Source organism: Lissotriton vulgaris, chromosome 12 (genome assembly GCF_964263255.1).
Source record: "Lissotriton vulgaris chromosome 12, aLisVul1.2, whole genome shotgun sequence".
Lineage (NCBI taxonomy): Eukaryota > Metazoa > Chordata > Amphibia > Caudata > Salamandridae > Lissotriton > Lissotriton vulgaris.
Window position 1 is genome coordinate 528,189,190 of NC_141700.1, and position 25,048 is coordinate 528,214,237.

Consider the following 25,048-nt stretch of genomic DNA (forward strand, 5'->3'; position numbering starts at 1 on the left):
CTCCACGAGTGCCGCGTGGAGCCTGCTCCTGCATTTCAGCTCGACGCGTCTTCCCGGTTGCTAGCCCGTTGGCTAGTTAGGCCTCTGAAGACTTCTTTTTGAATTTACACCACTGGCCTGGTTGCTCTAGGCTTGCTCCAGTTTCCCTCCAAAGGACAAGCTCCCCAGACCTTGCTAGTCTGACTCAAAGCCAATCTTCACTTCCTGTGTGGATTGCATTTGCCAAGGCTTGTTGGGTCAGTCCGGATACTGACACCGCAGTCAACTAGATCCTTCATGGGACAGCTCGAATCCAGCTTCTGGTCATCGTCAACGCCTCCTGGTCCCCGTGGCTGCAAAGACAAGCTTCACCTCTACACCTGAAATCTCCTCGACATCGACTGGTTCCTTCCTGGTCACTGGCTAGTGACCCAGACTCTGTCCCCTCTGCTTACATGTTCTTCAGTTCTTCGATCCACCCTTGGATCCACCCGGACACTCTTCCTCTGGTCGCCTGCAGCACTTCTTCGCAGATCTCTATAGGAAACATCGACGAAACCCGACACCAAAAGACACCTATGCACCCGGCTTCCCTGGGTGAGGTAACTCGAGTACTCCGGCGTTCACGTGGGTATTGACTATCCAAGTGTCCTAGTCTAAAGTGGTTTTGTCGTAGTCCATCCGGAAGTGCCCTAAATCTATAACTTTTTAACTTTTACGTTCTCCATTCTAAGTCAATGGTAACTCGCGGCTGTGTTTAGACACTGCACGCGTCTCCCGTGGGTCTCCTACTTCCTAACATTTGGTTGTCTAGTGTAGCCCCAGCGATTCCCTAGGCCCTAGGCCTATTCACTATTTCTTAAGTGGTTCTTATACCACTTACTTAGTATATGGTTTGTGAGGCCCCTAGGGCAAAACTGTATTTGTACAACTTATCGTATGCTAATTGAGTAACTTGTGATGTACTTCGATCTCTGACCTCATAAAGAGTTCAGAGGGGTTGTGTTAGAAATAAATACATATATATTTGATATATACCTTGTGTGGTGACCTTTCATTTGGTATTCAAGGGATTATAATTGGTAAAACAGCTTGTTTTACATGCTCTCTGAAGTTTTAGCCTAAGACTGCTGGTCCATGCTACCACTAGGATAGCTTGTCTATAAGGTGGACTTTAAAACCACCATCAATAAGGGTCGTTTAGACTGGTGCAAGGTGCCCACTAGAATAGTGGATATCATATGCCAGGCTAACTTCTCACACCCGCTGTGTCCTCCCGGGGCTCGATGTAGTATAAATTGGGCGATTTACAGAGGATTAGTGGTGGGCTGATGCAGAGCCACAAATTCACATGTCCGCCATCTTGACTTGCTGGCCACACCCCCCCCATGTTCACTATTCTTTTTTGCCTAGCATCCTGTTGCAGGGTCTCGGACGTCAGATCGCTCAACATTAAAGGTGGAGTATTTAAACCAGAAGGGGTGTCTTTTCAGATTTCTTGGCGTACAAAAACGTTTTCTGTTTATTTCTTCCTCAGTTATGTGTTGTTCAATGTCTGAAGGCTTATGAGCTGGCTACTGCTTCTGTAAGACGTGATCCATCAGGACAATTATAGATTGCCTTACAGAAGCTCTTTGGCCCTGTGACTCAGGCTATGTTAGCTCAGTGGGCCAGATGGTTACCAGGGCCGAACTGGCCATAGTGGGCACTGGACATTTCCCCGGTGGGCCGCCAGGGTGGGGTCCGTTTTTGGTACAGTGACGTTTTTGCAGCATAGCTGCAATATCGGCACTGTAACAAAATTGGCAGAAACCGGCCCTGGCAAACAGCTCGGTCGTCCCCCCAACCCTCCGGGGGGGGGAAGGGGGGTGGCGGGTTGGCCAAGCACTTTGCCAGGGGCAGTTTTGGTTCTCAGTCTGGCCCTGATGGTTACTGAAGGAAGTTGGTGTGGATGTGTCCATCTTTGGGGCGCACTCTGTTCGGGTGCTATGGCCTCAAAATCTTTTGAATTTGGCTGTCATTTAGGGGATATTATGAAAGGAGCTGATTGGTCAGCTGATTCTACTTCTACCTATTGTAAATGTTGCTTCTGTGGTGGAGAATAATCGGAGCCTCTAGACCTGACATAGCATTCGTGTCAAGAATTTTCAAATCTATTTAGGGCACGGAGGCGAGCATTATCCCACCCATTACTGTGTTGTACATATATATATATACAGGGCTCGAGTCGGGGTACCACGCGGGTGGACGGTGTCCCCCACTTATTTTACCGGGGGGACACTGTCCCCCCTACCAAACAGCTGGGCTTCACTCTTTTCCCTCTCTGGGACGAGGAGCTCGGCACCTTCCGTGATGTCACTTCCTGTCGTAACGTCACTTCCGGTGAGCAGTGACAGTGTCCCCCCCACTTCTTTTTTTACGACTTGTGCCCTGCACGGTTGGATTGGGATTAAAAATCACGCATAAAAAAAATCGGCCCACATTTGCATATTGCCTTTAACTTCTTCAGCGTAATTTTATATAATAAAAGGGGTAGGGAGGGCTAAAAAAAATGCGTGCATCAGTTTACACTGGTGAAACACAATTGAAAACAAGTGAGGCCACTTATGCTCAGGCCCCCGCACCGCTCATTATGCCTACATTAATGGTAGGCCCAGCGAGAGAAAGGGGGTGACACCTCTGCCTGTTGCTAAACGGGAAGTAATGGCCGCCCATCTCCCTCCAGAAAGGCCACTCAGACACCCACTGGGGTATATTCGAATAACAGAGACATCGCCCAAATCGCCCCCCCCCCCAGGCTGTTCAAAAGCAGCCCACAGCTAGAACTCGGCCCCCGGCCCCTCGGGCATTGCCCGAATGCCCCCGTTACCAATCTGACGCGGGTGGGGGGGGGGGGGGGGGGGGAAGAGAGAGAGTGTGTGTGTGTGTGTGTGTGTGTGTGTGTGTGTGTGTGTGTTCTTGCCCATGTTGCTTGTTGATTGGTGTTAGCAGAGTTTACGCCTTCACTTTTTTGACTAGCTCCTATCAGTAGCAGAACTGAATGTTTGCGGAGCTGAGGATCTGTTATCTGGGTCTTATTGAAGATCTTCGTCTGCTACAATGGCTGCCTTGTGGACGGCGTTGCTGGGATCGGTGTGCTCTTGGAGCCCTTGCTTTAGTTGGGTTGTTCGTACTCTCTGTTCACTGTTTGGACTTGCTTGCAAGGAAAGTCCTTGTGTTTTTGGCCCTAATATAAGAGACTGATGGCAAATTTCGTTTTTGTTTACTGTGTTTTGATTGGCTGCTGAAAATTTTGCAGTAAAGTTACAGAAACATAATCATCGCCTCTGTGTTCATAATAACATTCTTGACGCGAATGTTTGAACATTTTTCCTTTATTAGCTTATCAGAAATAAATGTACTTAACAAATATGATGTTGAGTTCCCTATGTTGGTTAGAGCCTGTCAGTGAAGTCATTCTGTGCAGCTCGGTCGAGTCAACATTGTAGTCCTGCTTCTAGGTTTGTAGAACGTCCAGGTATTTTGTTTTCAAAATCTGGTCACAAAATTATCTATTTGACCACCACGCGGAGGACTGCTCAGGGTTGCATCCCCCTCACTCCCCAGTCCGTCCTCATTTCCCATCCAGAATTGCAAGACTCTGCGGTGAGGCAGCTTCGCCTGCTCTTTACGTCCCGAATAGAACCACCCAGTCCACCAATAAAGCAGACATATTCATTCAAGCCCGGCCCACTCCAAACTGGGATTGACAGCACACGCCCACTGTAGGACGAAGCCTCTGACAGTGGCACGTGCATACTCCATAGCCAATAGGCTTCTCGAAATTCTGGACGTCGCTCTATAATTGGTCGACGAACCTGCAATGCTCCAATCCTAGGGCACATTAGAATACAACAGTACCGCCCACTCCATGGCGATTCTCTGTGCCTGTTCAGCCTTCGCATTATTTGATGTTCCGCCCGAAAAGTGCCGCAAGTTGATGCCAAATGTCGCCTTTGAAAAGATTCTCAACAAAAATGAGGCTGTATTTACGAACTGTACATTTGAGAAGGGAATAGCTGGGCACCTTATTCATGAGTGAATTATATCACATACTGGTCTGCGTGGGGACTCCAGCGTACCCATGAGTGCCGAGGTACTGGTGGACTACAGTAGCAGTAGTTCAGAGGATGAGTCGTCCTTGACAGAGACCCCAAGTTTTCTTGGTGTTTTAAGGGACAGAAACTCTAAAGGTGGTGATAATGGGAACCCTGCTAAAGCTTCCCCCGTGGAGGGAGTCCAAGTGCGGTCAAGCGAGGCCCTGCTACCACCGAGGTGAGTGGTCGTGTTCCCCTGACAAGAGTTACTTACTCTCAAAGCCCTTCAGTGATGTCACTGATGTGTACCTGAATACACGTATAGAAGAAGGTGTTAACTTGAGTAGATGTCTGCAGTGAATCTCATTTTGAGATTACAAGTAGTTGACAGAAGGCGGAAGACCCCGCCCCCCCCCCCCCCTAGAATGTGGGAGCTCCAATCCTGCTGCTAAGTAGGCTGTGGAGATCAGTCTCAACCCACCTAGTGGGGGGAGGGGGGGGGTGTTTATCTATGATGCTGCAAGCGTCCACAATATTGAGGGTAGATAAAAGGAAGAAAGTATACATTCGTGTCTTAGGTTGTTGGCAAAAACCAGTTTAAGAATAAAATTGGGTCACAAATCAGGACTATTCAATTTGATTTGATCTTACAGTCAGTGGATATATATATATATATATATATATATATATATATATATATATATATATATATATATATATATATATTTTGGTGTCCTCATTAGTGCAATATTATTAGTAAGGAGTTGAATGAATGAATGAATAACTTTTATTGTGTGGTTACTTGAAACTATTACATTAAGACCAGAGTATAAAATTACAAAAGTTAAAACCGAAAATGTTTCTACAAGCAAGCATTTATGAAAAGTTCCCAGAGTTCAAAAGGGCAGTCGGAGACCTGGAAGGGCCACCCATGTCTGCTGTGTATAAATTAAACAGCAGGGGTGCCAGCACGCACCCTTGTTTTAAGCCCCGGTTCGTGTCGATCTTGTTGGTTGCAGAGTCACTTGAAAGTTTAATTCTTACCCAGGTGTTTTGGTACAGAGATTGTATCGCTCTTAGCAAAGAGGGGTCGATGTTCCAATGGACCAGCTTTCTCCATAGGATGGTACGATCTACTCAATCGAACGCAGCTGAGTAATCGATGAAGCAGGCGAATAATGGGAGACTTTTGCGCAGCCGCGCTCGATTGGCTAGGTAAGAGAGTGCAGTGATATTGTCTACAGTCGAGGAACCTGGTCTGAAGCCGGTTTGACAGAATGGCAGGAGGTTTTCTTCGCTTGCCCAGTCTGTGAGGTCCTTCAGGATGGTGCTGGCGTAGGCTTTGCCCTCGATGTCCAAGAGGGCGATCATGCGGTAGTTCGTTGGATCCGATTTGGTCCCTTTCTAATGGATTGGGTGCAAGAGCGAGCCTCGCCATGAGTCAGGCACATTCCCCGTTAGCCAGCAGTCGGTGTATAGGTAGGTCAAATTTTCGGACCAAAAGTCAATGTTTGATTTGAACAGATGGCCTGGTAGGCCGTTGGGGCCCGGTGCGCCGTTTGGTCTGATTTTTTTAAAATATTTTGGACACTAGAGATTTTCCGGGAGGTGGCGTGGTATTGATGATTAAAGCCGGATTCTCTCTTAATGAGGGCATATCATGTGGCCGAGTGGTTGGTCATTCTTCGTTGTAGAGCGCTTTTACGTGAGAGACCCAGACTGATGCCTCGAGGGAGTTTTCTCTGTGGTTTGTACCTCGACCAAGGTGACTTATGTAACTCCAGAACTCTTGTTATTTTCCGGGGCTCAACAAATCGAAGATTTTCAGCCACTGAGCCTCACAGTGGTTACGCTTTGCAGCCCATACTTTTTTGGAGTGACTCCTTGCGGCCTCCTGCAGTTGTATTTTGTTTGTGATTGTGCGGTTTTTACTGAAGGCTTTTCGTTTTTTGTTTAAGTCCTTTGCACTTGTTTAAATTTCTGCATTAAATCCAAGGGCCGTCGGAGGATGCCAGTGGGTTGTCCTTTGTTTGTCCCCGCGTCCCCGGAGTATTGCCGCTAAAGTCACGGTGATTCCGTCCCATGTTGCTATTGCGTCCTGGCTGTGTTTGCTCGGAGGCCAACCTGCCCACGAGTTTGCCCAGTTGTTAAAGGTTGCGGTGGATACCTGTCCCCATTTAATTCTTCTAGGTAGCTTTATTAATTCTTGGCCGTCCGTTGCCCCGATGCATACGGTTCTATATCGTGATTTCACTGATAAGTTCATGGTGATTGTTAGGGCTGCATGGTCGCTGTCAATGCGCTGGTGAACAATGAAGTTTGTCATTTGGGCTTGCAGTTTATCGCTTAGGATGATATAGTCGATCGTCGCTTGATTGTTGTACGTGGGACCGACCAAGGCTCCCGGGGTGTTCTTTAAGAGCACTGTGTGCGCCGTCGCCAGTTTGTAGGATTTTAAAAGTTCATTCAGTACTTTGGCGGCCCCGCGCTGTTGGTTTTGCTCAGTAGAGTCCCCTATGTTGTGAGTGTTGAAGTCACCGAGGATAATGCAGTCTGATGATGGATGGCTTAGCAGTAGGGTTTCTAGTTGGTTTGCAAGTGTGAGCAAGTTAGCTGTGTTCTCCTGCAAGTTATGGTAGATGTTGATTAGTAGTATTGGAGCAATGCCGTTGGTGGAATGGGGGAATTTCAGAATGCCCGCCTGTAGGATGTCTGGTTGGTTATGAAATTCCATGAATTCTATGTTCAACGAGTGTTTTATGTAGACACAAGTCCCCCCTGAGGGACTTCCAAATATGTTGTTCTTTTTTGCTGCTTTGCCATATTCAGCATATCCTCTTAGCGACAGCGGTTGAGTCAGCCAAGTTTCCTGTATGCATATAATATCTGCTTCCTTTAAGAATTTCACCACGGCTTGGTTTAGTAGCAACTTTTTAAGGCCTGAGACGTTCCACGTTAATATTTTTAAGCTCTCGGTGATTCTCTTTTTATTTAAAGTATTGTTAGAAACGGGACCCTGGCTGGCCAAGACTCGCGTCGAGGTCAGTCAGGGATCGCCATTTCTAAAGGTCAGGGCAAGGGAGTCACACACCAAGGTAACCCCCGCTCACCCTCTAGGTAACGTGGCGCGAGCAGTCTAGGCTAAACTTGGAGGCGGTATGAGTTAAGTATTTGCGCACGCACCCCAGCACAACACCCAAGGCCCACCACAAAGGAAAACTCCACACAAGGTTATATATAAAAAATAGCCTTTGTATTATAATAAACAAAACACATTAGATAACACACGCAAACTTTACAATGTGCCAGGGGCACGGGCAGAATTTACAAGGGGAATTATGTACAGGACAGGGCCACATGGACCACTGTCGGGGGTAGGCACTTGTTAGAAAATAATACTGGTAGGTACACACTTATGACATAAACATAGAATGATTAGCACCAAAATTGTAAATGCAACACACATCCAGTAATCACTGGAACAGAGTAAAGACCTCCTACGCAACCCTAAAACACTGTAGGCAATCACGCAGGTAACTAGGACCTTCTCATCAGGACCTAAAGAAGGAATACCAACACCTAAGCAATTCACTTTTAGCAAAGTGAAGGAGACCTAAACATAAAATGGGACATCAACAATCCTCTATGCAGGTCACATTTAGCAAAGTGGATAAACATAAAATGGGACATCACCAATCCTCTATGCAGGTCACATTTAGCAGAGTGGATAAACCTAAAGTGGGATGTCAACAATTGCACATGAGGTATTAAACACAGAGGTGCAGATTAGAACATTTTGCACAAGAATCACATACACAGAAATCACAATGCGCGGGGTGCACGTAGCACAACTCTCAAAAATGTCCCTCAGGCCAACTGGCCTCGAAAGGGGCGGAATGCCCTGAGTCTCAGTGTCAGGGAAGCTGCGCAGGCAGCACAGCACACAAACCTAAACGTAGCAGTTGCCCACAAAGTGCTGGGCAACTGATGCAGGAAAAGTTAGGGCAACGTTGGAGCCAGGATGGCTCAAGGACAAGGTGGGGAGACACAGTGTGGGAGCCTCGGGGCTACAACCAACTAGCTGCCTGTGTCCCCCTAGAGCCTCTCAGGGCTCGCAAAGCAAATGTGCAAATTAGAGCTTCAGCGCTCTTAAAATAATGGATTGCCCCAGAGCCTCTCTCAGGGCTCTCAATCAATGGGGGCGGGAGCCTCGTGGCTCGGCAACAACTGTGGGCTCTGGAGCCTCTCGGGGCTCGAAAAGAATCAATGCGGGCGGGTGGAGCCTCTCGGGCTCAAGGAACAGAATGGCCCCTCAGAGCCTCGTGGCTCTCAAAATAAAGAAATGCTGCCCACGTTGGGGCGGCCCTCTGCCAACCGGGGCCGCTCAGAAAACAAAGGTATGCCGCTTGGAAGCCCTCGTGGCTTCACTCAATCAAGGGGCGCGAGATCGCGCTACTCGGGGGAGAGGGGGCGGACACCGACAATGTGTCCCGGCGCCCCTCCCTTCTGCCTCACTCACCGACGGTCTCGTGGCGGGCGGGGCTCCTCTCTCCTCACGGGGAGCCTCGGCGAGACGCTGCAAGCTGCTTCCTGCTCCTTCCGCTGCCTCGATGACGCGGGGGAAGGCTTGGCCGGCTGGGCCAATCCCAGCGCGGCCGGGCGATGACGTCAGCGGCTGCTTTCTCTCGTCCCCGGGCTGCAGCGGTGAACACGGGGCAATGCCGGGTGGGCTCCGGCTCGGTAAAAGAATAAAATAACAACGGGGCAATGCCGGGTGGGCACCGGCTCTCAAATTAAAAATAAAGCGAGGTGGCACTCGCTACGCCGAAAAATCGACAGATTGGCTCCAATGCCGGGTGGGCACCGGCAATGACGATAAAGCGCTCCCAAGCGCTGAAGGTCGAGGCACAGCGCTCTCAAGCGCCAAAAATAAAAGCAAAGCGCTATTGAGCGCTGGGGCACAGGGAAAGCACTCCTAGCGATATAAATAAAGTAGAAGCGCTCCCAGGCACAGCAACAGCAGGGTCTGGAGGCAGGCAGAGGGGCAAGGCAGGGCCAGAGCCAGCACACTGGGTCTCCGGCAGGGAGACAGCCAAGTGGCGGTCCTCTTGGCCCCAGCAGCAGCAACAGCCCCCTCTGGCAAAGATCCTGGAAGAAAACCAAAGAACAAATTGTATGGGGACACAGCCCCTTCTTATACAGTAAAACCCCTTTGTCTCAGGGTGCAGGGTGGGGGAAAACCAGGCGCAGCTGGTTTTGAAGTACTCTGTTTACCTCAACCACCCTCTCTATTCACTGGCAGGGCTAGGGTCATCAGTCGCACTACAGGGGGTGGAGCCAGCATTGTCTGGGGAAAGTCCAGGCCCATCAGGGACCAGGTGCACTCCTCCCAAGCCATCAAGCATGCTAATCTCACACTCACCACCGGGCAGACCCATCCAGCCTTCCTGGAGCCAGGCTCACCAGCCAGCTCCAGCCAATCACACTGCAGACATATTTTACAGTAATATGCCAAGTCCTAAAAATGGCATTTCCACACATGACACACACATACCACATACACCATCGCGAAGCATTCATTCCCACGAACTCGCACATACCAAATTCGAGCATGCACTTCCCACGCATCAGGAACTACTAGGGACACAGACATTCCCAATGCATCCCTATGGGAGAGCAGGCCAGCCTAACTACATGCACACACTTTACTCTGGGACACAGAGAAAAAGTGCGCACCGACCAGAAAATCATCCACACAGATCAAAAGCAAAAAGATTAGGGGTGAACCTGCCTTAAGGGCCAAGTCCAACACAACCCCCTTCCAGCCAAAACGCAGGGCAGACCAATCACCACTGTGGTGGACTTCCCTGCTTGGGGCGATAAAACACGGACGCGGGCCCGCAACTGCAGGGACACCCTCCTGTTTTACGCCACGGTGAACCCCTAGGCTTCTTTCTAAAACTATGGTAGGGACTAACTGGGCTACCCCACTGGTAATCTCCAGCTGCCCTTGGTGAGGACCAGGCCCTAGGCCACCCAGGTGCCACTGGTTCCTGCCTACTCACAAAGTGGGGGGTAGTAACCCCTGGCACATAACAGCCATGCTCCACTCTTCCTGTCTGCAAGGCAGGGCTAGACTGCCACTGGTTCTCCAGCCTAGGGTCTACAACCTTAGGTGGACCAGGAGTCTCAGGCATGGCTCTCCTCCCCTTACCTCTTCTCCTAGGGTTCCTCCTCCTCCTGCGAGGGGTACCCTCTAAACACCATTCTCCCAACCTAGGGTTTAACCCCTCAGGTGGTACCGGGGTCAGAGGTGGGCTTTCCCACCCTCTGCACCCCCTTTCAGAGTCCTGCTCCCTCCCAACCGGGGCGGTACCTCTGGAGAAAGAACTGGTCAGGACACTGATTACAGTGTTCCCACCCTTCAGGTCAGGCAAACCCTGAACCTGGACCTCCAACCTCCGGTCTAAAACCTTTGGTGGAATCACTGCCTGGCACTCCAGGAGTTCTGGGGACTCACATCCTATCCCCCAATCACTCCTCTCACTGGACTTCTGTACTCTCCCTACTGGAGCAGTACCGCCAGACTCCACAACTACAGAAGCTCTGCTCACAGATGCTCCAGGTCCTCCACACACTAGGAGATCTCCCTCAAGTGGACTAACAGGTAAGCATAGGTCCCCACCCTGGTGTTCCCTAAAGAAACCATCCAGGCTCTGAGGCAGGGCTTCGGGCATCTGGGGACTCTCGGTCTCACACTCACTTCCGCTCCACTGAGACAGACAGCAAGCCCCTACACCCTCCTCACTATACTGAGACCTAGCTGGGCTACTCTCACCCTCCTCCACCACGCTGGGTTGGAGAAAACCTGACCCACTATTATTGGAATCACTCACTAGCGGCGCTAAGGAACCTCTTGCACATTCCCATCCGTCTGCTTCCTCTGCCAGGGTATCTGGATCAGTCAACCCAAATTCCAACAGGTGTTGGTGCAACTCTGGCAAACAACTATGGAGCACCTGCTCCCTTAGAACCAGATCAAAAAGCTTGGCAAACTCAGTTCCCATGTGAACCTCTAGCCAATCAGACAGTGCACCTTGACATTCATCCACAAAGTCCTCCCAGGACTGGTGAGACAGTTTCCTAAGGTTCCTAAACCTTAACCTATTCTCCTCCTCTGGAGAAACAGGAACCGTACTCAGGGAACTGGGAGTGGGACTGTCTACACTTAAATTCAAAAAGCTGCCACCACTGGACTCCACCCTCCCTGGGGAATCCAGACAATCACAAATGCACTCAGGGGGTAACCTACTCTCTTGGGCTACCTTCTCCCTGAACAAGGCCCTCTCAGCCTCTAGCTTGGCATGCTCTAACCTGAGCTGTTCCATCGCTAGCTGATACTCCCTCTCTTCCTTCCTATCCAACCACTCCTCTGGGGACAGGGAAAGGGATGGGGCGCTGGTACTGACACTGGACCAGCAAGGGACTCCCTATCTATGGGGTCATCACTATCTGCTGACATCCATCCACTGTCATCACCATCCAACTCACATTCATCAACAGAATCTTCAGGGCTCCCCACAGACTCGCCACCCTCATGGCGTGCGGCCGGGCCCTATCTCTCTCTCTGTGCTCACGATCCCACTGATCCTTTTGCCACAGGATCAGGCTGTCCCTTAGCTGGGACTGAGTATCCAACTCACTCACCTCTATGCCTCCCTTTTCGCAGAATCTGACCAGCTCTAATCTACTGTATCTAAACAGACTACAGAGATCAAAAACTGGCTCCATTTTGGCGGACGTTCTCAGGAAAAGTTTGACACAGGGAACCTGGGGGTCTGAGCTAAACAGGAGAATACAATCACAAAATTCAGCAAGATTCCTATCCGAGAACTTGCACTCCACTGTCCAGCGTAACACACACTCATTCACACACAACCCTCCCCTCGGACTGGTAAGGCAGTTTCTACCACCCCTGATTTTCTCAACCTGACCACTAGTGACACAGGTACCAAACTCTGGGAGCAGGGCGGGGAACAAGGTACTGGACAAAATACAAAATGCCACCTTTCAGGAGAAGCAAAACTGATCTTCACCTAAAAAACAATAATCCCCAAAATGCGGTTATCTAAAAAATGCAGAGCTTTGAAGTGTGGCCTGTCGCCACTGTGGTACAGCGCAAACACAAATCCTTATCCTCACCGCTTGCCGCCAATGTTAGAAACGGGACCCTAGCTGGCCAAGACTCGCGTCGAGGTCAGTCAGGGATCGCCATTTCTAAAGGTCAGGGCAAGGGAGTCACACACCAAGGTAACCCCCGCTCACCCTCTAGGTAACGTGGCACGAGCAGTCTAGGCTAAACTTGGAGGCGGTATGAGTTAAGTATTTGCGCACGCACACCAGCACAACACCCAAGGCCCACCACAAAGGAAAACTCCACACAAGGTTATATATAAAAAATAGCCTTTGTATTATAATAAACAAAACACATTAGATAACACACGCAAACTTTACAATGTGCCAGGGGCACGGGCAGAATTTACAAGGGAATTATGTACAGGACAGGGCCACATGGACCACTGTCAGGGGTAGGCACTTGTTAGAAAATAATACTGGTAGGTACACACTTATGACATAAACATAGAATGATTAGCACCAAAATTGTAAATGCAACACACATCCAGTAATCACTGGAACAGAGTAAAGAACTCCTACTCAACCCTAAAACACTGTAGGCAATCACGCAGGTAACTAGGACCTTCTCATCAGGACCTAAGGAAGGAATACCAACACCTAAGCAATTCACTTTTAGCAAAGGGAAGGAGACCTAAACATAAAATGGGACATCACCAATCCTCTAAGCAGGTCACATTTAGCAGAGTGGATAAACCTAAAGTGGGATGTCAGCAATTAAACATGAGTGTATTGCGATTTATATAGGTGCAGATTAGAACATTTTGCGCAAGAATCACATACACAGAAATCACAATGCGCGGGGTGCACGTAGCACAACTCTCAAAAATGTCCCTCAGGCCAACTGGCCTCGAAAGGAGCGGAATGCCCTGAGTCTCAGTGTCAGGGAAGCTGCGCAGGCAGCACAGCACACAAACCTAAACGTAGCAGTTGCCCACAAAGTGCTGGGCAACTGATGCAGGAAAAGTTAAGGCAACGTTGGAGCCAGGAGGGCTCAAGGTCAAGGTGGGGAGACACAGTGTGGGAGCCTCGGGGCTACAACCAACTAGCTGCCTGTGTCCCCCTAGAGCCTCTCAGGGCTCGCAAAGCAAATGTGCAAATTAGAGCTTCAGCGCTCTTAAAATAATGGATTGCCCCAGAGCCTCTCTCAGGGCTCTCAATCAATGGGGGCGGGAGCCTCGTGGCTCGGCAACAACTGTGGGCTCTGGAGCCTCTCGGGGCTCGAAAAGAACCAATGCGGGCGGGTGGAGCCTCTCGGGCTCAAGGAACAGAATGGCCCCTCAGAGCCCCGTGGCTCTCAAAATAAAGAAATGCTGCCCACATTGGAGCGTCCCTCTGCCAACCGGGGTCGCTCAGAAAACAAAGGTATGCCGCTTAGAAGCCCTCGTGGCTTCACTCTATCAAGGGGCGCGAAATCGCGCTACTCGGGGGAGAGGGGGCGGACACCGACAATATGTCCCGGCGCCCCTCCCTTCTGCCTCACTCACCGGCTGTCTCGTGGCGGGCGGGGCTCCTCTCTCCTCACGGGGAGCCTCCCAGCAGCAGCGCGGGGCTCCTCTCTCCTCACGGGGAGCCTCGGCGAGACGCTGCTTCCTGCTCCTTCGGCTGCCTCGATGACGCGGGGGAAGGCTCGGCCGGCTGGGCCAATCCCAGCGCGGCTGGGCGCTGACGTCAGCGGCTGCTTTCTCTCGTCCCCGGGCTGCAGCGGTGAACACGGGGCAATGCCGGGTTGTCTCCGGCTCGGTAAAAGAATAAAATAACAACGGGGCAGTGCCGGGTGGGCACCGGCTCTCAAATTAAAAATAAAGCGAGGTGGCACTCGCTACGCCGAAAAATCGGCAGATCGGCTTCAATGCCGGGTGGGCACCGGCAATGACGATAAAGCGCTCCCAAGCGCTGAAGGTCGAGGCACAGCGCTCTCAAGCGCCAAAAATAAAAGCAAAGCGCTATTGAGCGCTGGGGCACAGGGAAAGCACTCCTAGCGCTATAAATCCAGTAGAAGCGCTCCCAGGCACAGCAACAGCTCCAGCAGGGTCTGGAGGCAGGCAGAGGGGCAAGGCAGGGCCAGAGCCAGCACACTGGGTCTCCGGCAGGGAGACAGCCAAGTGGCGGTCCTCTTGGCCCCAGCAGCAGCAACAGCCCCCTCTGGCAAGGATCCTTGAAGAAAACCAAAGAACAAATTGTATGGGGACACAGCCCCTTCTTATACAGTAAAACCCCTTTGTCTCGGTGCAGGGTGGGGGAAAACCAGTCGCAGCTGGTTTTGAAGTACTCTGTTTACCTCAACCACCCTCTCTATTCACTGGCAGGGCTAGGGTCATCAGTCGCACTACAGGGGGTGGAGCCAGCATTGTCTGGGGAAAGTCCAGGTGCACTCCTCCCAAGCCATCAAGCATGCTAATCTCACACTCACCACCGGGCAGACCCATCCAGCCTTCCTGGAGCCAGGCTCACCAGCCAGCTCCAGCCAATCACACTGCAGACATATTTTACAGTAATATGCCAAGTCCTAAAAATGGCATTTCTACACATGACACACACATACCACATACACCATCGCGAAGCATTCATTCCCACGAACTCGCACATACCAAATTCGAGCATGCACTCCCCACGCATCAGGAACTACTAGGGACACAGACATTCCCCATGCATCCCTATGAGAGAGCAGGCCAGCCTAACTACATGCACGCACTTTACTCTGGGACACAGAGAAAAAGTGCGCACAGACGAGAAAATCATCCACACAGATCACAGATCAAAAGCAAAAAGATTTGGGGTGAACCTGCCTTAAGGGCCAAGTCCAACAAGTATTTACTGGCTCAATGGAAGTGTGTTGATAAGATCGGGCTAAATTTGCAGGGCAGAGTGTATTAGGAGCTGGAATTTAGTGCTGATGACAGCCAGATCCAGTCTTTGCTTGTGTGACCCCTGGTTGTGCACAATCGATTTCCTTGGCTGGGGTTAGTTGTGATCTTGATTGGGGTTCAATTGATTGAACTGGTGTTTATGCTGCCTTTACACCCCTGAAGGACGGACACAACTTTTGGCCGATTGATGGAAGAAGCATTTGTGCGTGTGATGCCAGCCACACCCTGTTTCAGGTTATCCAGCTTAGAGTGGGACATCAAGGTTTTTAAAATTGAGGGATATTTTTGTGCCGGCTTTGCCTTTATCTTTATGCCCCATCTTTCCAATAGAGAATGTTGGCTCCTCAGTGCCTCCGCCAGGTCTAGGCTGATGAAAGTTAATTCCGTTGTTTCATTTTTTTCCTCCGCATCCGGGGGCAGGAAAGAGATGGTTTCGATGTCTGTGGTTTTTATGCCTTCCAGTCCCGGGATGTTTGCGCAGAGTGTTAAAAGATTGCTGCGGTTGAGGATGTCCCATTTTCCTTGCGAGGTATATTCTGGATGTAACAATATTTTCCGATCCTTCGCGCTTGCTTGACTTGCAGAGCTTGCGCTGGCCTCGTTGACCCAAGTTTTTCCCTGAGTCCCGATTGGGGGTAGCGATGCCGGACCGGGCTGGTAAGAGTTTGTCTGCTGTTTTGGCCCTATTGTAGGTTGAGGCGCCTCAGTGAGCATTAAGCTGGGTGGGCTGTTCTTCCATAGCGTGTTCACGGCGTGCTCCAGTTTGAGGCTAGTTAACCCGAGGGGGGCGCCCTGGAAGTCTCCAATGATGTCATTGGGAGTTTTTGAGTTATCAGCGTCTAATGCTCCGCTCGATGTAAACTTAGTTTGCGCAGCGGGCTCAGAGCTTGTTTGGCGGGATTCCCGCTCATGTGGCGTGGCTTTATTTGCTTCATCATGGCTGTGTACCTGCGATTCGTGTGCGTGTGGATTTCCAGTAGTTGGTTCGATTACTTTTGCGGTGTGCGTGGTGGCTGCCAGGTTGGGTGTTTCTTCTATTATGGTGTTACCGGAAGGCTGCTTGTTGGGCCGTAACCAATTATGAATAACACTGGTGGCGTATGCATTGTTTTTCTTCTCCTTGTTGAGTTTTCTTAGTTTTTTCTTGTTTTTCCTTGACAGATTTTGTGACTCTGGGCTGGACGGTTTAAGGGTTTGTTGAGAGACTTGGTTTTCAGCCTTGATCAGGGTAATTCTTGTTCCACAAACGGTGGGCGTTGTAGACGAGGCCATGGAAGCAGGCTTTTCCGTGATGCTTGGGCAGAGGATTGCTGGGCCGTTATCCATAGAGTGTGCCTGGGCGGAACCCTGTGTGATTAAAGGCATGCTCTTCTGACAGTTTTTTTTAATTTGCTTCAACCTTGAGGTCCTCTATTAACGTGGTCATGATGTTTGGAAGTTTTTCTAAGCTGTGCAGGATCGGACTGCAACTACATGACTCTGGCTTGAATTGTGTACTGTCCTGCGCTCTGCGTATCAGAGCGTTCAGGTTGTCCAATTTTGAGTCTATCCCAGAGATTAAGTTTGCCACTATTTGTAGTATATTGATCTGGGCATCAAGCTTGTCCACGTGCATTATCGCTGCTCCTGTCATTGAGAGAAGGGCTTCGCTAATCAGTGATAGATAATTTGTGTTTGCAGAGCCGCTATCAGGGAGCGGGGGCAGGGCCGTTTTATCGTGTTCCGGGGGGCCCGGTCTTGGCGAATTCAATAGATGATTTAGGGTCCTGACGAGTGGTTGTCGGGTTGCTCCTTCCTTTGTGGCGGGGGTGCCGTTGGCCAGACCTGTGTGCGTCGCTATGATGGGGGAAGTTGTTCCTTTCTTATCGATGCAAGTGCTGTCTAAGGTGTCGAGCGTGTTCGCTTTAATTAAAGGAGGGGTGCTCCGCTGACAGTCCTCTGGTGGGGGGAGAGTCGTGGTGTTTGATTGGAAGGGCCAGAGCGCCGCCCTGTCTGATATAGTGAGTTTGAAGGGTATTCCACTCTGAAGGGTAAGTATTGTTGGTGAGAGGGGGATCCTGTTGGCCCGGGGACTTGTGAGTGTTGGACTCGGCCCTTCCTCCCTTGCTTTAGTAGTAGGTAAACTGTCCGAAGTCCTAGGACAAGCGGGGGGGGGGTTGTTTTGGGGCTCAAAAAGCTTCTTATGTCTCTGTTTCCAGCGGTGCAGTTTGAGCGTTCTATGGTGCTAGGCCTGGGCTTGTACGCGTTTAACTTCAGGGGGCTATAAGGCTTCCCCGTGGTGTCAACCGGGGGGTGAGCTGTGGGTAAGTGAGCCGGCTGTTCCACGGTAAAATCAATATGAGGTCCCGGAAAGGTTGGAGTTGCTCCAGTCGCTCCCGCTGATCCTGAGTGTTCCCCATCCCAGGGCCCTGGGCCTTGATAAGTACCCCCTAGTTCTAATACTGGAGGGTAAAATAGCTTCGCCTTCCGTCTCTTGGCAGAGCTATGTGGCCGGGGCCTCTCCTGGGATTGGATTAGGGTGGAGTTTCTGGTCCTCATTTTGGGGTTGGTTGAGTGACTTGCCGGCTCCTAGGCAGCTGCTACTTGGTTGGTGGAACCCACGTAGTAGATGGAGTCTGTGGGTTCTCCTGGAATCTCCTGCTAGGTTGAGAGGTGCCCTGGCCTCCTGCTGCTGCAAATCCAGTGCTTATACTGGTAGGCAAGCGCAGGTTGCCCGGGGGAAGGACTGAGCTGTGTGCCAAAAACAATGGGCGGCCCCATGGTCGCAAGGAAAACGTTGTTCCACTTCGCCTGGGTGATGTTCAGAGGTTCTGGGCTCTGGGTATGGGTCTGCTATGTGCCGGCCGCCGCTGTGCGGGGAGTAGTAGTTTTGGAGGCTTGGGGCTCTGGCGCTGGCCTGCTACTGGGTGCTATGCTCCCGTTGCGCCCGTGACCCCCGTTGCTGTGGGCCGCGCTGAGCTTGGCGACCCCTGACCCCTGGCCTCCTGGTCCCTATGGAGGGTTGTGGGGAAATTATGGGGGAGGCGCCAGCAAAGTCCGTCCCGCACCTCTAAAATCCGTCCCGCACCTCTAAAAGCGGTCCAAGCCTCCCCCAGCCGCACTTCCCCCTGATGCTCCCAACCACCCCCCTGCAACCAGATCCCGGGCAAAGTCTGCTGCTCCAGCAGCTCACTCTGGGGCGGGGGGGGGGGGGCGGGGAAGTGCAGGCAATGAGGTGGCGAGTACTTGTGAGTACCTGTGCACTGGGGGCTGCGATGCCGCTTTGCTTGGCGGCTTGCTTGCTTACTTGCCGCTTTCTGTGGCTTGCGCCGTCACCGTCCGCCGGCTGCAGGTGAAGGCAGTTCAGTACAGTTCCGTCGCTTTGCTCGCTCGCTCACTTTGGCTGCCCGTTTAGATTTTCGCCGCTTTTTCGCCCACCGCTGTGACAGGTGGTCAGCGGCTGCAGCGGATGACAAATAGCGGAAGGCACGGTAGTGGCGGTGGTGGCGGCAGGCAGGGTAGTGGCGGCGGAAATGGGTGGTATTCCGCTTTTCCACCGGGCTTTCCCCACCGGGCTTTTCCCACCGGGCTGTGGCGGGCTGTGGGGGGCGGCTGTGGCGGCTGTGGCGGGTTGTAGCAGCTCCGGCACTGTCGGCGTCTTGCGTCTCGCTGGTGCTTCTGGCGTCCTGCTTGCTAGTAAGAAGTTGTCGGGGCCCCAATCTCTCTTTAGATTCTTAGACTTCACTGTCATATAACAAAGTGTATGTATCTAGAGAGTTCCCCTGTAACGTTTAAAAGAGAGGAGGGTCCCCTTATTTCCATTACTTTGTAGAAGGATTTCCTGCGAGGGGGGGGGCGAGCTAGCCATTATGGCTACTCATGCAGGCCTTCTCCTGATTCTTCATTGCCTACACATAATCATTGGACTTTTATTTAAGTTTATCTGATCCTTATCAACTAATGGGATAATATCCCTTCAAATTATTCTCCAGACGATTTAGCTAGAACCATGCTGGTAGTTTTCCCAGATGTCTCGGAACGTAAGTTTTTTTACTAAGGGCTTTTCTTTGATCAAGTTTATATATTCTTAGAATTGATGTTAACCATTCACTGTGAGTTGGTGAGACCGGACTTACCCATTTCACACAGATTTCTCTCCTTGCCAGAAGTATTAGCATGAAAAGAAGATTTTCCTGTGCTATAGAAAGTTTTTCTGGAACATTTGGACTCCTTACCCCAAAGATAATTAAATCAATACTTACATTTAGATGTCTTCCTAAAACTCCATCCAGTGTCTTACCCACATAATTCCAGAAACCGTCGAGAAGGGGGCACTGCCAAAACATGTGTAAGTCGTTGGCCCTTTCCAATCCGCATTTTGTGCAGGCTTTCACTGTCGTCCCGGCAAATTTCGACAGCTTTTTTGGGGTCCAGTAAGCTCTATGAGAAGTGAACAGATGGTTTCTCTTTAGGGCAGCTGATGTTACAATTGTCCAGCATTTGCTCATAGATACTTGCCATTGGTTGTTTAACTCCAGCGTCGGCAGATCTTTCCCCCATACTCTCTCCGGTATCCGAAATTCTTCTTCCCCTGCAAGGATCAAGGCCCAGTACCAAAGCGAGATTTCTTTCTGTAAAGTCTCTTTTTTCAGCATTTCTTTTTCCAAGGTTAAGTTTCCAGCTCTAACTTCTTTTAGGTATTTAGCCCAGCTAGATAGCTGATAGTACTTAAATTTGGCTACTGAGCCATTAGTTTTTAAATAAAGGGTATTCCAATCCAGAAGAATGTTTTGAGACATCAGATGACCCCACTTGGTTATTCCTGCTGATTTTATCGGGTGTGCTAGTTTGTCTTTAAGGCACTCTGGGATGCCAGGGGAGTCCCATATGGGGGCCAAATCGCTGTAGTAAGGAATGTTTAAAGTACATCTTATGCCAAACCAAGATTTGGCCGCAGACTTCAGCATCTTGAGTTTAATTTTTTTTAAAAATTTAGGGTGTCCAAATTTGTATAAGAAATGGCTGGTTTTATTAGTCATTGTTTGGAAGTACAGCGGATAGTTTTCAAATGTGTTAAGGAGCTTTCTGTTTGATTTAAATTGAAAAGCTCGGCAGTACTCAGAGAGATCAGGGCTTGCGATCCCCCCCTGGTCTTTTTTTCTTCTTAGCTTGCTCCAGGCAATTCCGGGGTTTTTTGAGGACGAGATAAAACTTGAGATTACACTCTGGATTTTTTTATTGCTTCTTTTTTAAATTCAAGAGGAAAGGCACCGAAGGCAAAAGTAAATTTTGGTAAAATTGAAATTTTTATTATGTTCGATTTGCCTAGTAACGTCAAGGGGAGTCCCTCCCACACTTTCAATAACCTTTTGACTTCCTTTTCTATTCTTTGGATGTTGATGAGAGTTACCTTGTCTAAGTCTTTGACTAGGTCTATACCAAGATATTTGATTTTGACCTTATTATAAGGACTGATTGAATTATTATTCCAGCTCATTGTTTCCGTCTTGTCTTGGTTAATTTGATAGCCAGAGATACTTCCAAAACTGGTCAGGGCCTCTTCAACTGTTATTAGTGATCCACTGAGGTTGTCTGTAAAGATCATCAGATCGTCTGCATAGAGGGCGATCTTTTTAGACCAGTCTTGGAAGGAAAAGGGAGATATTGAAGGATCTATTCTGAGATGTTCCGCCATTGGCTCAATATAAAAGTTGAAAAGCAAGGGGGAGAGGGGACATCCCTGCCTCGTTCCTCTCTTTATCTGTATATTGGTAGTAAGGCTGCCATTAATTAAAATTTGCGCTCTAGGAGCAGTATATATTTTTGTCACCATATTCAGGATATTTGCCCCCAGGTTAAATTTTTCCAGAACTTCACTTAAGTATACCCAGTTAACTCTATCAAACGCTTTTGCGGCGTCGATGGTGATTATTGATAGAGGAAGTTTCTCGTTGGAGGCAATGTCTATGGTGGCGAACAATTCTTGCGTTAGGTCTTGTAATTATCTTCCGGGTATGAAGCCCTTCTGGTTGTTATTTATTAGAAGCCCGCTATTTTCTCAAGTCTCTTAGCCATAATCTGTGTAAAGATCTTATAATCACAGTTCAGGATCGAGATTGGACGGTATGATTCACATTTTTTTGGGCTTTTACCCTGTTTTAGGAGGATGGTAATTGTGGCTTTGTTCCAGGAGTCTGGGAAATCGCATTTTTCCAAGAATATTTTGTTCAGCAGTGTTGTTAAGGGTGAAAGCAATGCTTCTTTTAATTTTGTATAAAATTCATTAGGTAGGGCGTCTGGGCCAGCCGCTTTGCCTTTCTTGAGGTTTTTTAATACCTCTTCTACTTCTTGAGTCGAGATTTCCGCGTTTAGTTCTTCTCTCAATTCTGGTGGTAAGGTTGGGAGATTTAGAGGCTCCAAGAAATGTTTTATTTCATCCATTTTGGGTTTACAATCCTCGTTGTACAGATCTGAGAAAAAAGTGAGGAATTCTTGTTTTATTACAGTTTCTTCAGATCCGTTCTCTGCTGGGTTTCTAGGGTCAATGCAAACAACTTTGTTCCTGGCTTGCTCTGTCTTGGTTTTCCAAGCGAGCATCTTGCCACATCCCTCCCCATATTCATAGTGGGCGAATTTGCTGGCTTCCCATTTTTCTCGAACTTTGTTCTCTAAGATTTCTGTTAGACTATGTTTTTGACTCAATCTGTCCGCCTCTAATTGCTCTTTATGAGAGGAAGAAGTTGCTGCGGCTATTTGTAGATCCAGGTTTTTGATGTTATCTTCCAAAGTTAATATTGATTGTTTTATGCCCTTTGATTTATGGGCCGCTAGACTGAGGATATGTCCCCTGATCACAGCTTTATATGCGTCCCAGGTAGTCTGTATCGAGGTGCCTTCCTTATTGTCTTCAAAGAAGAACTTGGTCCGTACTTTTAGCTGGTCAATGATCTGAGGGTCTAGGAGGATTGTGTGATCCAATGTCCATCTTGTACTTTCCTTATTAGGCTCAAGTTTCAAGGTGATCAGAACTGCTGAATGATCAGAGAGATGGGCAGGAATGTGTTCTACTTTCACTGTTTTTTCGATTAGGCCATGATCTAGAAGGAAAAAGTATATTCTTGATTGGATTCCGAGTTTTTTATTTTTGAAGGTAAAGTTATTCTGTTTGTCCCCCTTTAGTTTCCATATATCCACTAAGCACAGATCTCTTTTGTATACCCCCAACCAATCTCTCATTTTTGGCAAAGTTGTTTGTGGGTATATTTATCAAAGATTCCATTTCGTCAATTTAAGAATCGGAACCTAGAAGAGGGAATCCAGAGACTCTTATACCGTGGATTAAAAGGATGGTAGAGGGATCTGCGTGGGCTGAAATAAAAATGGAAAGACCCAACAAGGGATTCACAGGCTTATTTGTTTTAGCAAGAGACCACTGTCTACGAAGGGAAAAAGGAAGGAACTCTAAATGCCTATTCACTACTACCCCATGGTTACTAAATGCTTTGATTGCTGATTGAAAGATTATGATTGAAACAACCAAGCCCTTGTAGAATTCTCGCGCCTTCCGCTTCCTGGAGGAAATGTAGAACTAGGCACTTTCTCAGTTCCACAAATGAAGATCATTTATGCTAGATTTCTTTTTAAGGAAACTCAATGATCATATTCTTTAAGAGTGAAACCATTGTGACAATTGCCCTTAGCATTTTTAGCAGTTGTTTCATTGTTAGAGGGAATTTGGAGAAGATATAGTAGGAAAGTGCTACATTTTGCATGGTTGCCCTCCTCTTGTTGCCTGATGTTGATGCTCTTTAACTAAGTGTACCATGCATTCCTGCCAACCAGGTACCCAGGGCCTATGTTCTTTCCCTAACACTGTACGGTTGCACCCCAGTTATCAACTCTGGCCACATGTACGTCCCTTGTAAAAGGTACCATGGGTACCAAGGGCACTGTGACCAGGGAAGGCCTCTAAGGACTGCAGCACATATTGTGCCACCTTTAGAGGCCCTGTATGCTAACACACACACTGCCATTGCAGGCTGCGTGTTTTGGTGCAGCGCAAAGTAAAGAGTCGACATGGCATACATCCCTGTGTGCCATGCCTGCAATCCACTGCCTATGGCATAGGTAAGCCACCCCTCTAGCTGGGTGTACTATACCACTGGTGAGGGTACAGGTGCAGGAGCCCTGTGCCCCTACCCCCATTTGCCACCAGTTGGTAAGAACGTAGCCCCCTTTTTCTTTACACTAAGGTCCTGATGAATGCCTTGGACCCACTTGGGCCAACACGGCAGAAACATGTTGACCGCTCACACTACGGTTAGGGGACAGTAACTTCCCCATACACCGTCCATTTATTTTAATATCATATAGTTACCAATCGCAGTAAAACATTATTTGATAACTATATTGATTTTTACCCTCACTCACTTTTTCACGGGCCCCCACTTAGTTTAGAAGTGCATCCCTGTTGTCAGGTGTATGCCCGCCCTCTATCAAACAAAGGTTTTAGAGGGCGAGGACTGGCCGATGAAGCATGACACCAGGTGGTGTGTGAGACCAGTCCGTCACATTTTTTAAGATGCCCTCACTCATAATATAACCATAACTCCATAGTGGTCACCACACTAGGAGCAGCTCTTGTTACAATAAATGCTTAACACTACCCTCTGATAAAGCCTTACTGCTCGCCCACACTACCACAAATAGAGAGTAAAGTATTATCTACTTTAACCTCTGTAAGCCTTTTAAGGATCCTCTGCACTCTGTGCACACTCTATCTTACTTTGGTATAGTATTTTTTATTTTTTTATTATTTTAACCTCTTGGCTGCTAGGCGTTTTCCCGCTGTGTGCTGGAAAATGGCATTTTAGTGGCACCATGACGAGCTCAGCTCGTCATCAGCACACGACACCCGTGGGTGATGACGAGCTGAGCTCGTCATCAGCATCGAAAGGGTTAATCGACCAATAGCGTGATCATACACAACATAAAAACATAAAAATCTCAAGTACATAGTTTTGCATATAAACTGGTGAGCCAATTTTTAAGACATGATTTAAAACGATGATTTAAAATATGAGTGGTTCAACTATCAAGAGTGCTTAAAACAGATTACAGTTTTGCAGATCTAAAAGGACAGAGATATTAGTTTAAAAACACGTATTTCAAGGATGATTTAACCCTTGCATTTTTTTATAATACAGCTTACGATCTCAGCCACCAAGCATATAGCAGGTATCTAGTTATTGTAAAAATAAGCCACTTTGTTGTATCAGACCTGAATATGCGTAAGGCTTCAGAGGAGCGTGAAAAGGAGAGCAGTCAGCAGGCTGGAATAATCCATGATTTCCTTAGGTTTGCATAAGCAGGACAGAAAAAAACAAAGCGCTCTGTAGTCTCTGCGGTAAAGTGACATAATGGGCACAAAGAAGATATAGTAACATTTGCCCAACATTTTCCATGCATTCAAAGGAAGAGACCCTAACCTAAACTGTATATAAAGTGCACGTGCCTGAGGGGGTGCAATAGCAGCCATATACATATCAAATTTAAAACAACTTTTAACATTTAAAAAATGAAACGTTTAAGTGCTACAGTATCAATAGCATAAGAATCAACAAAATCCTAGTATCTCTTTTTCAACAGGGGGCCCATTTTTTTTGGTAATAGACTGAGGCGCCTCCCACCTCACATCCAAGCCCAGTCTTATAAGCCACCCGCTTACCCTATTAAACCAGGCTAGTCGGCCTGTCTTTTGGAGGGTTAGTAGTTCCACCACTGCTTCTTTTACTGGGATCTGATTATCGTTGGTCCAGATTCTAACCCAAAACATTAAGGCTTTGAGAACCGCGAAATGCATAATGGACCTAAGCCCCAGGTCAAGGCGTAGAGGCAGTATGGGTGTATTGATCGAAAGATTAAGGATTGCCCTTAAGTATTTATTTTCCG

General features: G+C 48.7%; 1 protein-coding gene across 1 annotated transcript in view; it reads left to right on the forward strand.

The window, feature by feature from the left end:
* Positions 1-3,880: 3,880 nt before the first annotated feature.
* The window catches only part of USB1 (U6 snRNA biogenesis phosphodiesterase 1), a 239,129-nt gene continuing 217,961 nt past the window's right edge, over positions 3,881-25,048 (forward strand). Inside the window, exon 1 of the mRNA XM_086945312.1 lies at positions 3,881-4,293. Coding sequence (XP_086801438.1) covers positions 4,103-4,293 — 191 coding nt within the window. The 5' untranslated portion in view covers positions 3,881-4,102. The remainder of the gene's footprint in view (positions 4,294-25,048) is intronic.